This window comes from Grus americana, chromosome 3 (genome assembly GCF_028858705.1).
Source record: "Grus americana isolate bGruAme1 chromosome 3, bGruAme1.mat, whole genome shotgun sequence".
Lineage (NCBI taxonomy): Eukaryota > Metazoa > Chordata > Aves > Gruiformes > Gruidae > Grus > Grus americana.
The window spans coordinates 111,537,587-111,551,870 of NC_072854.1; the positions used below are offsets into that span (position 1 = coordinate 111,537,587).

A 14,284-nucleotide genomic window follows, 5' to 3' on the forward strand; every position below is an offset into this window, starting at 1 on the left:
CTCAGGTAGGAAGCGTACATTTTCAACAAGAACTTGGACACCACCTGTGGAGGTTCTCACAGTACCTTTTTGTCCCTCCAGGCTAAACCGCCAGCATGGCCGAGGGCCTGGTGACCCGTTTCTCACAGATGAAGCGATGGTCCTAGACACATGAAGCAAGAGGGGAAGGTGGTCTGTGTGTGGTGGACAACTCTGTTAAGGTGTCTATACTCTCTTTCAAAGCATGAAGTGTTTGGCAGCTGTCCCCACTCGCTGTTGTTTCTTCCCAAAAACTGCCCTGCACGAGGTGGCAGAACAGGAAACCAGAGCAGGGTTTAAGAGTTTTCTCTTTCCTTTCTTGAGCCCTAGGGAAGCCACACCAGGACGAGACAGAAGGTGGCGCTCGAACAGCACCAAATGAACAACCATCACGCTTAACACCTCCAACAGGCGCAAGAGTTTATCATCAGAGTAAATAAATGAAAAAAAAAACCAAACCACACAACACAAAACCAGAAAAAAACAAACAGCCACTCAGCCACGGGGTAAGTGTTTTCATTATCAAAGCTTCAAGTTTGCCATTAATGTTAATGTTTTAAACTTTGGACTGTAAAGGCTCGACATGTTAAACAGTACCTGTGAGCTGTACTCTCTCCCTCAGTTCACAATACAGCCTGGTACTGTAGTTAATGTTTCTCTTGGAAATAAAAAGCAATCTTGCACTTGATTCCATGTGAAAATGGCATTTGGGTGTGACCACCCTCCAACTTGCTTCTGTACAGTCCGTTACCGGTAGTGAGGAAACTGCTCAGAACAGCCCGGTCAAGGTCTGCTCAGCCCAGGGCTCATGAAAACAGGGATGAGCTCTCCGACCCAGGAGGTACCTCCTGGTCCTGCATCAGCTGAACTGTGACCTCTTGTATGAGGCTTGCATAAAAAAATTAGCAGGTCGTTCTTCCACGTGATCATCCATGTTGTGAGGGTTAACTTTAACTCTCAGCTTTCTATACAAACATTTTCACATTCAGTATCAGAGCTAGTATTGTAGCTTCCTCAAAACATTACATTTCATACCAGTTTGTAAAAGGGACAGCTTTGCCAGGTAGATGAGAAGACTGAAGAAACTTAAGGAGTCAAAAAAAGACCAGACCATTAATGTTACCTTTTAGCATTTACTCTCTTTTTTTAAAAAGAATTACAGGCTGATAGATTAGCCAAGTTAATGAAGAACCAGAGTGACGGAAAGATGGTTCCTCTAATTCATTTAGAAATAGATCAGACAGATTCCTATTTTACAGATAGGAAAGTGAAATTGTTTTACTTTTCTCTATAGGCATGGGTTTTTTTCCCAAATTTGAGAAGTCTTGTTACCGCTTCCACAAAGGTCATCTAAACCAGATAAATTCTGGGCCATTTGTATTGGGTTTAAAAATCTTAATAAACTGGCTCTCTACTTCCTAAAGCTGTTCACTGATGACAAGCTCTCTCTCCTTTTTCTCATTGTCAATAAATATGGTTATACTGCATAAAGTGCCATGCCTGCATGATAAAGATGTATTGTTTCCCTGAAAGCTATCTTCTAGCTGCAGCAGGGCACAAACAAGGTGTTATCTCTGCAGCAGCAGGATTCAGGCCCCCATTGTGTTAGGCCCTCTTTGAACACAGGAAGACAAAGCCCCGCACCTCAATGAAATTACCTTTGGCCACATAACAGATGTCTGAAGCTGAGGTTAAGACTCCCTCCAGTGAAGTGAGCAGCATTTTCCTCAACCTTCAGTGTGCCAAGTGGTTATAGGGGGCAAAGAAAGAACAAACATCGCATCATTTCACCCCATCTCTTTTGTAAGAGCTGTCCTGCTTCTGTAAAGATACATATCCCTGTCACCTGGAGACAACACTGCAACAAAGACCCGGCTGTGAGTGCTCACAGCAGCTAATACAATCAGACTCCTTCCATGGACATGCCAGCTTATCAGGCAGTTGGAGACAGCATGCCTAGCTGCTCCCAGCCTTTGCCTCTGTATCTATACCATCCCTGGATGGGACAGAAACCTTTTTTTTTTTTCTTTAATTCTTTGCACAGCACTTAGCACCGTTAGCCTTCTGTCCACAACCCACGCTCTAAGTAGGAAAATGGAGAATCAAGCAAGATTTGAACACTTATATGGGACCCAGACTGGTTTTAGAAAGGGCAAATTCCTGGACACTATTGAAATAGCTGATGTAAAGTCTCCTACCCTTGCTAGGTAAGCTGTCTTCCAAAAATCTATGTTAGCCCAGTCTTTACTACTTATGGTCAGATGACCTGGCATGCTGGTAACTCAGTTGTAGAGGTGTTTGACCATTGCCCTCCCAACACGGCATCCAGGAAGGCTTATTTTCAGAGAGGGAATTTTTAAAATAGCTAGATGCAACAGGTCCGGTGTTGTGCTTGACCCACTAATTGTTTCCCAGTACTGGGAGGCTATCATGAAGATACTGAGTAGTTGTAGACAGATCCAGCCTGGGCACAGCAAGATTTAGCCACAGGTAGCAATTTGCACTGGGACCAGACTGTCTCTGCACAGTTCATGTGTCTATACTACCCTGGCTGCTAGTACTTCATCTCAGCTCTCTTATTCTGGATGGTGGAGAGCTGGCTGTACCATATATGCACGATATTCTCATTTATGAAAAAGGAGCTGATTTTTTTTTCCCTAGAGGTTGCTTGATTATAGGTAAAGGAAGAGGTGGAGTAACAAATTAGCATAACATAGTTGGTACAAAAATCTGCTTACATCACAAGTAGGATTTGAACCTACATTTTCCAAAGACAATACCACCCCTCTAATACTGCCAGATGGACATCGATAGCCCGAGGAAACCAGACACAGAGGTCCATGGCCCAGCATACCCTGGGCACGATGCTAATGGCAACACCACAGTCTCTATGTTATTGCCCATTCATCAGTAGAGAGGCACACACAGGAGAAGCCAGAGAGGTCACACAAGAGAAACACAAATTGGCTCCATGCCACAGAAAGACTGTGCTTTTTCATAGTATGCTGGTATCATGACTTTCTCAGATCACAAACCAAGGCCAGAGGCCACATTTATGTATAAACAACCGTCATTGTCATCTTTTTCAACCCTGAGGGTATTCATATAACTTATAAAAATTTTCCCTGTACCATCAGGCCAGAGGAACTCTTCTTCTCTTCTGGAAAACACATCTTCCCAAAATTTCATCCATGTACATGATGCAGCTGCCAGAACACACCAACATAGATTTGATGATGATCATGTAGCTGTTAGATAAGGAATAAATACAACAGATGATCACATTGCAGTAACAGAGGAAATGAAGCACAGATGTACACAAGAAAAATCAGAGGTTTAATGATAAATTAGCAGGTAAGAAAGATAATAAAGACTCAGTGAGTTCTGTTTGCCATATTTAGGATCTTTACTGCGTCAGAGTCTTAGTCTTCAATTAAATGGTAGCTATCATGGGAGAAAAGGATCAGCTTTAGGACTTCAGCACCCACCAGCAGCATTAGTCTGAAAGCAAAGTTTGGGATCTCATTCTTGGCAACACTCATTAGCAAGTTTTACCAATCAGCTAATGACTTATTTTCTCTCATTCAGAATAAGCATTTGTGGAGTACCTGACGCAACCCTTGGAAGTGATGCATCACCACCCAGCTGTTCTATGGCACTTTAAGTCACACAACCAATTTTTGGTACAAGGAACGGATATACATTTCCACTTCAGCCTTGATCTTCAGTGCTGACAACTTCCAGTCCACTGCTGCTTTGTATTTCATTAAAAACAGTCACTATGTCCTGAAGTTGCTCACAAATTTAGAAGTCCACTTTTAAAAAAGCAAGCTGCTTCATCACCTTGGCTGTGAAGCATGAATCCACTTTACAGTTTTCTTTCACTTAAAACTCCAGCCACTCTGTCATATAAATACAGTTTGATGGAGAAATCTCACCACCTTCATGGCAATCATCAAAAACCTGCAAAAGAAAACCCTGCGTCAGTAATTATATACAGCAAGCATGATCTAACTGGAAATAACATGCTCGCATGTTTTCTACTCCTTCCCCAGTAGAAAACCAGTAGTCTAACAGAAGCCAAAGTCTCAGAAGCCCTGTGCCATCTCTGAGGAAGAGAGGCAAAACAGACCCCGCTGTAGTAAATGATGCAAATGGACACACTGGCAAGTTTTACCTACATATCAGCATACAATCCAAGCAGGAGACACCAAAAGCTAGACAGAAATAAGTTAGCTTGTTAAAAAACATAAATAGGCAAACTTAGGATCAGAAAATAATATAATTTGGAACAGACTATACTTGACAGCACCCTTTCACATACAGTCCAGTAAGGAGATGGGATATAAGTGGGAAACATCCTGGTCTAAAAACCCTGCCTCTTACACCATAGCTAGGGCATTGTGGTTAACACTCATAAGGGTAGTTGGCTTAGAAAACCACGAGGATCGCTCAGGGACATAACCTGGCAAGGTGCCGGCTGGCCATTTGCAGGATTGTATTCAAAATTTGCATGCACCCACCTATTTGTACACAGAATTAGTTACTTACGGGGCAGAGTCCACAGGGCGTCCTGACTAATCCAGTGGGTTGTATGAGAGGACTAACGGCTCTGTACAACTTCATCTGTCCATCCACACTGCCTACCGTCCCTTCCTTTGCGGCGATAATAGTCATCTCCACTTTTCCATCATATATTAGCGTATTTAAAATGGTTTCAATGTCTTCCATTGACAACTCTACCTAAGAAATAATTTGTGAAATAAATATTAAGAAAGATGCATGCCAATAACTCCTGCAAGGAGGAAATGAGCAAACACCATGAGTAACAAATCCTTAGAGTCCTAACCCAGCCCAGATACAGGCATCGCTCTCGCTGGGCACTTTATGGGGTAGTGCAGATACAAAAAGAAAAGCAAACACCCACACCTCCTGCCTCCTGAGCACTTTTGGATTATACTAGCCTTGGCTTACCAAAAAGAACTTCCCTATGCATCTCAAGTATCAGCATCATCCTAGCACGATACATTTCCAGTTTTACAGGAAAATGATCCTGAATGAAGACAGACTGACTGACCACTGAAGAGATGCCTGTTGATGGTCACCAATAATTGTGGGGGGTTTTTTTTCTCCTTTTTTCCCCCTCCCCTAAAACTGTTTGAAGTGCATAGGCAAACTTGAGAGAAATTATAAAATATAAACCAGTTGAGACTGTTAAAGGAAAACTTACTCCAGTTCCCATCAATGAGGATATGAATACTAATTCTTTTATACATCTTTGAAAACCTACATGTACAAACTACCCTGGAATCCCATGCAGCACCGATGTCCCTCCTCAAAAAGCAATAAAGCAGCAAAGCCCATTTCCAGTACAGTAACCGTAGCACTTATCGGACCCTCACCAATCTGCAGGACCCAACTCCTGCAGCTAGTCATGCACTGAGAATTTTGAGAGTAGTAAGATGACTCTATTCTGACCTTACTGATACCCAGTTCACAGATGTATTTCCACACCTCATGGGATGAGGCAAATGAGCTGTTCCTCTGTATCATGGGGTTCTGTTTGCTCTCTCGAGCTGCTTCTGCCTGAGAAAATGCAAAATGAGTTATAGTCAGTACTCACTGCCAAGAGCCTCCTTCATTATTCAGTTTCAGGCAGACTGAAATATAAAAGTCGATTTCCAAACCATTTCTGGGACATGTTTTTTATATAGCATTTAAATGCTATGTCCTTAAGACTGATGTATGTGAGGCAATACAGTGTACAACCAAAGACAATTTTACACTAAATATAACATAAAATTTACAGTGATTTAGATTAATATGAAGGAATATCAGCATCTGGCTTTTTTTGACACAAAAAAAGGTTTCTACTGGAACCAGTCCCAGTCAAAATATATTTTAATGGAACAGAGAAATGCTGCAATATGCATAGGACTTATTTAATGGAGAACAGGCTTCCCCTGCAGTTATACTAGAGAAAATTGTCTTGTAGGCAATGCTCACTGACTTGTGCCTTCCACCCTCTCAGAAATTAGGAGCTCTGCAGGGAAAACAGTGACTTTTGCTAGGCTTTTTGGCCCTGTGTTCTTTGCTGCCTAGCTTGTCATTGGACTTTGGAGACAGAAGGCTTCACTCCTGTACAGGGTGCAAAAATATGCATTACTAAAATGCAACACTATCACACTTGCTGTGACAAACACAATCCAGTACAGATTTGCCAATCCAGTCACAACAATGGCCAACACTTACAGAAAACACTATGGAAAACTTAAGCCTTGCCTGTCACTTGTTTTATAAAGAAAAAAATTACTTGCACAAAACAAATGGAAGGTAACTTTTATAGTGGCAACTCACCTTACTCTGTAGAAATTTAAAACACTGTTGATTTAACACCTCCACAAATTCAGACTCAAAGTCTTGGTCACTGTACCAAGCCCCACCAGTCACCGAGCGGTCAGGCTGCAGGTTATATAGCATATACACCTTCTTCTTGGATGCCTGTTAAAGAAAAGTGCACAGCTCTTAATAGCTGAACATCTTCCATAAGAAAGGAAGATTTAAGAAGGTATCTGCAAAATAGATAGTTCATTACTCCTAAAACCTGGGGCACAGTAATCCAGCTGACTCAAGCTATCATTAACATGTTTGACCCATAGGCAAGATGGAGATAAGAGAAGATTGATGCATTCAGATTCCTAATAACTTTGGAACATAGTGTTAGAGGAGACAATCCCACTAAAAGTGTGCAGATGGTACAAGTCTCACTGAAGAAGATCTCAGAGTTTAATTTTAACCTATTGACTCTAATCCCCCTCCACAGTCAAAGGAGGACAGGAAACTGTCTTTAGAAGACAGCAAAGACAAACTTAACAGAGAGGCTTACAGCTGTTTCTGCAAGAGAGAACCCATGCATTGATGACAGGAGGACCCTTACATGATTAAGCCCTGCTGCTGAAGTTAGCCCTTGCAAGCCCTCTCCTTACTGCCACACTTAGACAGGGTGAATGGGAATGCTGCCTCAGTCCTGACGTTAGCAGTCAGACAGTTAGAGGATAACAGTTGTCCAAAGGACTGCTCAGCAACCACTGAAGCAATTTTAGCAGCATTACGTCCCCTGTATGACTAGACGAAACCAGTATCTCACAAGAAAATGAAAAAACTATTGCTTCTCTATGTCCACCTTCTTTATGTCCATTTTATTTTCATTTAGGAAGCCACCCTCACCTCTCCTCCCCTGCTCCCCCCCCCCCAAAAAAAACCCAACCAAAAAACCCACACATGGAAGCCAAAGTATTGCCTCCATGGCACAGATTAGACCGGCACATAGAAAAGGCACACAACATAAAACTTCCAAGAGTTCACAAAGAAGTAGTCTTCCTGGTTTATGAGGCCCTGCAACAAGACAAAGGCTCTGCTGGAAACCAGGAAAATGTCCAAAAAACATGCTAATGCCAATGACTTGTAATTAAGCAGGTAAGGGAGAGCAGGATGCTGCATGAGCATTATAACAGTGTGAGAAAAAGCATGGAAAAGGATAATCCCTACTCTGGTACTTGGACTGTTTGCACCTAAGAAAGTACTTGAGTAACTGGAACAAAGTAATCAAGACTAAAACAGAATCAAATGTCTTTGACATTGTTTAAAGTAAACAATACAAATCCAGTATGAACCAGTTAACTGGAAGGAGTTTCAGGATCTCCAGGAGAGGGGAACCTTGCAAGGCCACTTGCAGCTAGGTAACCATATCACCAGTCCCATATAAAAGTCTGCGATTGCTTCAGTACAAATTGTGGTACAGCAACACTGGGACCAATGGAGAAGTAGCGGTGGGAAGAGTGATAGAACTGTATATTAACAGTGATATGTTTATTAATCAGTTTGTTAGCAGTATGTTGATTGTTAAATAAGCATTATAGCCTCTCATATCTGTTGCACCTCAAACCTGCATACTAAAGGCAGGGTGTCAAACACTGGTGCACAGTCAGTGAGAAAGCTGGAGGCAGAATGAGGCTTCTCCACTCCCAGTCCCCTGCTCGAACATACGCAGCATGCAGCAAGTGCTTGAAACTGTTAGAAAAAGTCACAAAATACTTACTGCCACAGATTTAACTGCTTTAATTAGTTTCTTGCTTTCCAAGTTTTTCAGTATCTTGTTGATCTCCGTTAAAGGCAAATTACTTTTGTACCTAATGTCCCTGCTCCAAATACCTGTTTAAAAAACAGAGACGTGAACAGAAATGAATAGAAGAAACCATTTGTTTCTGTACATACTGACAAACCAAAAGCCACATCACAACATTGCTTGACTCACTTGCCAGTCATAGGATGTATCCTCGATCCTACCTCTCCCAGCAAAAGGAAGGTGTCGTGGTTTAACCCAGTAGGTAGTTAAAACAACCACACAGCCATTTGCTCACTCCTCCCCACCAGTGGGATGGGGGGGGGGAGAGAATCGAGGAAATTTAAAAAAGGTAAAACTTGTGGGTTGAGATAAAGACAGTTTAATATGACAGAAATAATAATAGTAATATACAAAACAAGCGATGCACAGCACAATTGCTCACCACCCACAGACCACCAATGCCCAGCTAGTCCCTGAGCCACTGTCCAAGTCCCTGGCTAGCTTCCTCCAAGTTATATACTGAGCATGACATCATATGGTATGGAATATCCCGTTGGACAGTTTGGGTCAGCTATCCTAGCCATGTCCCCTCCCACCTTCTTGTACACCCCCAGCCTCCTTGCTAGCAGGGCAGTATGAGAAGCTGAAAAGTCCTTGACAACAACTAAAACCATCAGTGTGTTATCAACATTATTCTCATCCTAAATCCAAAACACAGCACTAACCAGCTGCTAGGAAGAAAATTAACTCTATCCCAGCTGATACCAGGAAAATGAGGGAAGGGACAGAAGGAGACGGAACAAAACAACTGACAAAACCAAGAAACACATACCACAACCACCACACTGTCCTTCTGCCCTTTACCTCTCTTCCGAGAGCTCTTACAAGTGGACCCCATTTCACTGCCAACACGAAAACGTCACAGAAATGTTCTTGCATTTTTAAGTAACTAGTGTTTGCTTCAACAAAAATATGACAGCCAGTTCTACCTGTCATCTCTCAACCATAGTGTGCAACGATTGCTGAGAAAACCTAGTTACTAGCAGTGGTTTCTGCTGGCAGTACACCTGTTAAAATGTGATATCTATATCAGATTTAAGCAGTGAGTGTTCTGCAGATTCCTCAGCTTGACAGTCCCATAGATAACTCGTAATTCATACTCTAAGTATTCCGAAAGAGCCTCCCCCAAAAAGTCAGTCAGGATAGATTGTTTTTTGAGAAATGTGTCATCTTCTCTTTCGTTTTTAAAAAGCAGACACATGGAACATTAGCTACAGATCTGGTATGGGGACTCTAGATTTTATATTTGTATTGTCTGGACAAGCATTTAAAAGTTTGGACAGGAATGGTACCATAAGTAAACAGAGTTAGTACCATTTACAATTCTAATTTATTTAAACTACCTTTGTTGCCTGCATCTTCTATAATTTGGTAAACCAGCTTCTCTTGATTGTCAGAGCCTTTCATTTTACTGTAAAATAAGACAGACATCAGGATTTTTGAAAGGTCCAAAATTTGAAAGAAGTAAGATGTGTTTTAAACTTAAAACAACTACTATGAAAAAAAACAATGCACAAAGCAAAAAAAAAAATACCCAACAAAAAAACAACCCTACACAATAAACCAGCCATTGGCCAATATAATACATGGCACTAAACCTCTCCGGATCAAACCAAGCTTGCCAGTGAGAAGCCACAATAAAGAGAAAAGAGCACAGTATGAAAGGAAAGTGACTAAGCAGGAGTCACTCAACTTGTCATAACAATGGGGAATTTGGAGTCACGTACTAACACAACTGTGGAAGGTCAAACACAGCACAGAGCATAATTTAGGATAAGCTGTCTCTAGACAGAATATCTTCAAAGGGACAGTAGCATGCTCCCAACTCTAAAACATGCCTTTTCACTGGTCTAAGAAAGGCTGAAATCAGCAGTCTTTTTCTAAAGCATTTGAAAGAAAGGATGACATGCCTGCACTGAGGATAATTTTGAAGGATATTTCTTGGCGTCTTTTACTCAGACTTCCATAGGCATCACAAGACACTGTTTGATGGTACATTTTAATGAATCAAAAAGCATGAGTTCAAGTGGCCTCCTGGAACAGATGTAAATATAAGTGCTGATCCTATAAGGTGAGCAGTGAGGAAGACCACAGAACCACGGTTTGCAGATGGTTTGATCAGGCTTCGGCTGGATTTCACCTGAGCATATACAAATGTTTGCGCAGATCACTTTGCTGTCATCTGGACCAGGAACTCTGCTAGGAAGTTAGAGCTATAGTCCCATGGCACGCTCTGTTCAGTAGAAACCACTATACTGAAAACAGTCTTCAGGATCAGCTCAGGGGAGCTAAGTGTATCCTCCTGAAACAAGCAGTTATATTCTGTGACATCCATGTTACAGAATCCATATTACATTGCTGAGTATCTTTGCAATGCTGCACGTGAGTTGCAGAATTTTGTTCCAAATGTATTTATCCAGTAAATACGAGGCTTACCTTGCATTTTGAGACTCTTTGATTCTATAGAGGAGACCCGCATTGCTCCTGAGAAGGTCCAGTTGCCCCTAGGAGACATGGACACAATGCATTTACTTTTCTTCAAATAGTTCATTTCAGAATATGGCAAGAATCTTCTAAACTTCTAAAATAAAAACTTTATTTCAGGTCAGCTGAATAAAGGCAAAACTAACATTTCTAACCACTGGAAATAATAATACCCTTGAGGATATTTTTTCCCCGACAAGTATCCACTTGTCAGCTATCAGAAAAAACAAATAGAGTTCCTGAGCCTTCTCACAACACCTATGAGCTTCCTATTATTTCTCCTAACTTTCACACTGTACGAGGGACATCAAGTTCTTGTATACTTTACTCTCACTTTCCACCAACACACTCATTTGCACGGCTACCCAGAAATCACTCTGCTGCACAAGCTTTGAACAATTCTGAGTTCCAGTAGCAAAGTTCTGGTTTTTTACTAAGTAGAGATCACTGGAAAACTGCCAACCAGGATCGTCAGTGCCTCTCAGAGGCAAATTACTGGCATCTCACACACACAAAACATTTGTTCTGTCCTCGACACTTGTGCCTAGGCCAGGAAAATTCTCATTTCCTATTTTGAAGGGGCAAACAATTAGAGAAGCCCAAGAGCGTAACTGTGTATAACAGCATAAGCTAACATTCACCCTTTCATTGCCAGCTAATCCTCTCCCCATAGTTACAGCCTCATTTCTTACAGATTTGTGTTATGTGGCTGATGGAAGCTCACACCTCAAGATGACCCCCTTCAATGCTTTTCTACAGATGAAGTACTTGCAGCTGATCTCAAGTGAAGTACCTGATGCTTATTAAGGCTGAGCTCTCACTGCAGTTTCTCCCCATGTTTGAGGTACTTACTAGATTGTCCCCGCACACTCCCCAAGGCATCTATTTTTATCACAACCTAGAAACTTAACTATCTTCAAAGCCTCATTGTGAAACCTGGCCAGTCCTTTCAAAAGTTATTGAACACACAAGGTCACATCCAACGTATTGGTAAACCTCACATCTGTAACAGAAACACCAAAGAGAGAGAGATCAGATTACTTCCAGCGCCGCCTAGTATGGTCCAAGCTGAGAAATTTCAGTTATTAAAAAATAAACCAAAACACCACATTTTGCTCAGTTTGGATACTTTCCAACACTCCTCTTTCTGAGAAAGAAAGTGCCCCTCTTTTCAACAGTGCTCTCTTGACGGCACCACTCAGGCTGCTTTATTTCCTGACTTCATATACCCATGAAGCAGCTAGCTATGGACCAAAAGGAATCTTGATCTTTAAAGACCTTGAACATTTAGCTGATACACAAGTTTACACCACACTGAACCAACAAGACTAAACAGCTGCTATCTGTTCCTGAACCTGTGGCAGAAGTAGTTCACTGTGATCCTGACTCTTATCTTAGGCTGACTCTTGATACAGTAAAGGGAAATGCTCAGTGAGATGTGGGAAATTTACTGAAGATTAAAAAAAAAATGCCTTGAGATGGTTCACCTGTTTATTATCAGACTAATCCACAACCCTGGCATTTTGTGAGGGATTCAGAGAAGACCTTCGCATATAACAGCATGGGCTAACATCCATTTTTTTATCTCTAGCTAATTCATTCCCCATCATTAACAGGCCTTGTTGTTATCACCTGTGGCCATCTTTCCACCTGCTGAACCACTGCAACTACACTTGCACCCAACTGTTACATTAGACCACTGTATCACATTCTGTTTTACAAAGTAATACACAGGGAAAAGAAGACCAAAGAACTCTAGACACATCAGAAAAACCAGATGTGGTACTTCTCACTGGTAGCTTCATCACCTAGAAATCCACATGGATATATACACATCCATGTTACCTTTATATTACAGAATGGAAAAAGTTGAGATATGTTTTAATGAGCTTTGGCAATCATAAGTGCTTATGGCAACCAGCAGTAAGTTATGGTACCTGCACGTTATGGCAAATGCTGCTAAATCCAAAGGGATTAATTTGCCAGCCCTGTCCAAGAGGTTGCTACCGTGCAGACTATGTACAAAAGGATGGCTGAAGTAACATGAGGAAGGTGAGGTCACCCTACCATGGAGAGCAGCCTGTTGATCGCCATGGCTCGCTGCTGAGCTTCCATGTGAGGCATATCATTTTGGATCACTTGGTCTGTGATACCATGAGGGAACTGATGACACAGCTCAATAATCCTGGGGGAGGAGAAAAACAAGTTTAAAATCATGTTCAATTGCATCCAAACCCAAATCCAAACAGTATTAGAGTCAGAATGAAAAAAAGAGGAAGAACAGTAACTCAGGAGAAAAGTACCCGTGAACTCCTTCTTGGTCATAACTATTGAGGGACCTTAGCCTCTACTCCCTGTGCTGATAAATATGGTTCTGCAACTGCTGAACAGACTACCTTCGCTCTTTGTGACAACGCTGAACATGGTGCTCTATTTTGCTTTTATGTTGCTCTCATTATTAACAACACGGACTTGGAGCTCCCTGTACAGTTTATTACACAAAAAGTTCTGATGGGAAGGAATTGCTAGCTAGTCAGAGAATGCAAATACTGATGAAATACCTTTTAGAAAAAAGTTGCTTAATGCAGAAAAACCACAGGTCCCCTTTCTAAGAACAGAAAAACATCAGGGCAGCCGAAGGTTACCTGACCATTCCTCGCTGCCACCCAAGCACCTCCCAGCCCCAGCACAAATCAGTGGCCCCAGCAACAACAAACCTCTCCCTCAGCCCCTATTTCCTGACCGCCACCCGAGCCTCGACCAACACCCCCCAAGGCATCGGCCCGTCCTGTACCTGCCGCCTGCCCCCCTCAGGACACTTCCCTCGCCTCCCTGCCAGCCTCCACACACCCCCAGCGCGTCGCGTCGCGTCGCGTCCCGTCCCGCCCTTTCACGGCCCACTCCCCCCCCCCGCCGCCAGGACCCTCACCACCCGGCAGCCTCCCCCTGAACGCACAGAGAGCCTCCCACCGGGGCGCCCACCCCCAGCACCACCCGCCCCGCACCTGTTCTCTATATCCATGGGGTCGGGGACCTCCGGCTTCACTTTCACCTCCGCCATGGCGCAGCGGGCCCACACCGGCAACCGCGCCAGCAACCCGGCCCCGGCGCGCCAGGGGCGCGGAGACATGACGCCAGAGCCGCGCGACGGGGGGGGGGGGAAGGGATCGGTTGCTAAGCAGCAGGACGCGGACCAATGGGCGGTCGCGCTGGCGGAGCCAGGGGAAGGAGGGCGGAGGCGCGGCCGGGCGCGCGGCGTCTGTGGTAACGGGAGGGCGGGTGGGGCGGGGGGAGGGGGCTGGGGTCGAGCGGCGTGAGCAGGGCTCTATTGCGGGGATCGGGTGGGGTGGGCAGGGCTGTGGGCTGGGGTCGAGCGGGGTGAGCAGGGGCTGTACGAGCGGGTGTCGGGGGGGCGGGCAGGGGTCTGCCGTGGGGCCGTGTGGGGTGGCAGGGCTGTGGGACAGGATCGAGCGGGCTGGGCAGGCTCGTGCAGCAGGGCCGGGGCTGCAGAGCAGGGATGCAGTGGGGTGGGGGTGGGCCGTGCCGTGAGGGGGCGGGAAGTGGCGCCTGACCTGGCAGGGCAAGTGCGGGCAGGGC

The 14,284-nt window shown here is 43.7% G+C and overlaps 1 protein-coding gene across 4 annotated transcripts; it reads right to left on the reverse strand.

The window, feature by feature from the left end:
- Positions 1–67: 67 nt before the first annotated feature.
- Positions 68–13,826, reverse strand: POLR3F (RNA polymerase III subunit F). Of its 4 annotated transcripts, XR_008576679.1 has the most exons (10): positions 13,693–13,826; positions 12,755–12,872; positions 10,640–10,707; positions 9,547–9,614; positions 8,117–8,229; positions 6,376–6,519; positions 5,497–5,604; positions 4,570–4,761; positions 3,627–3,981; positions 68–3,266 (listed from the first exon to the last, which is right to left on the reverse strand). XR_008576679.1 is itself a non-coding variant. In XM_054822596.1 (9 exons), exons 1-9 carry the CDS (start codon positions 13,815–13,817, stop codon positions 3,904–3,906), a joined length of 978 nt encoding a protein of 325 aa, XP_054678571.1. In that variant the 5' UTR covers positions 13,818–13,826; the 3' UTR covers positions 3,336–3,903. The 4 variants fall into 4 exon arrangements, 3 of the variants coding, with proteins under 3 accessions (XP_054678571.1, XP_054678569.1, XP_054678572.1); XM_054822596.1 differs by lacking the exon at positions 68–3,266 and having other exon boundaries at positions 3,336–3,981; positions 5,533–5,604; XM_054822594.1 differs by lacking the exon at positions 68–3,266 and having other exon boundaries at positions 3,336–3,981.
- Positions 13,827–14,284: the final 458 nt, after the last annotated feature.

Excerpts from the sequence above, each read along its gene's own strand:
- POLR3F (XM_054822594.1), bottom strand. The coding sequence starts at position 13,817 with ATGTCTCCGCGCCCCTGGCGCGCCGGGGCCGGGTTGCTGGCGCGGTTG. Across the intron at positions 12,873-13,692 it reads CCCATGGATATAGAGAACAG|GATTATTGAGCTGTGTCATC; the intron begins GTGCGGGGCGGG and ends CTCCTCCCCCAG. Across the intron at positions 4,762-5,496 it reads GTGAACTGGGTATCAGTAAG|GTAGAGTTGTCAATGGAAGA; the intron begins GTCAGAATAGAG and ends ATTATTTCTTAG.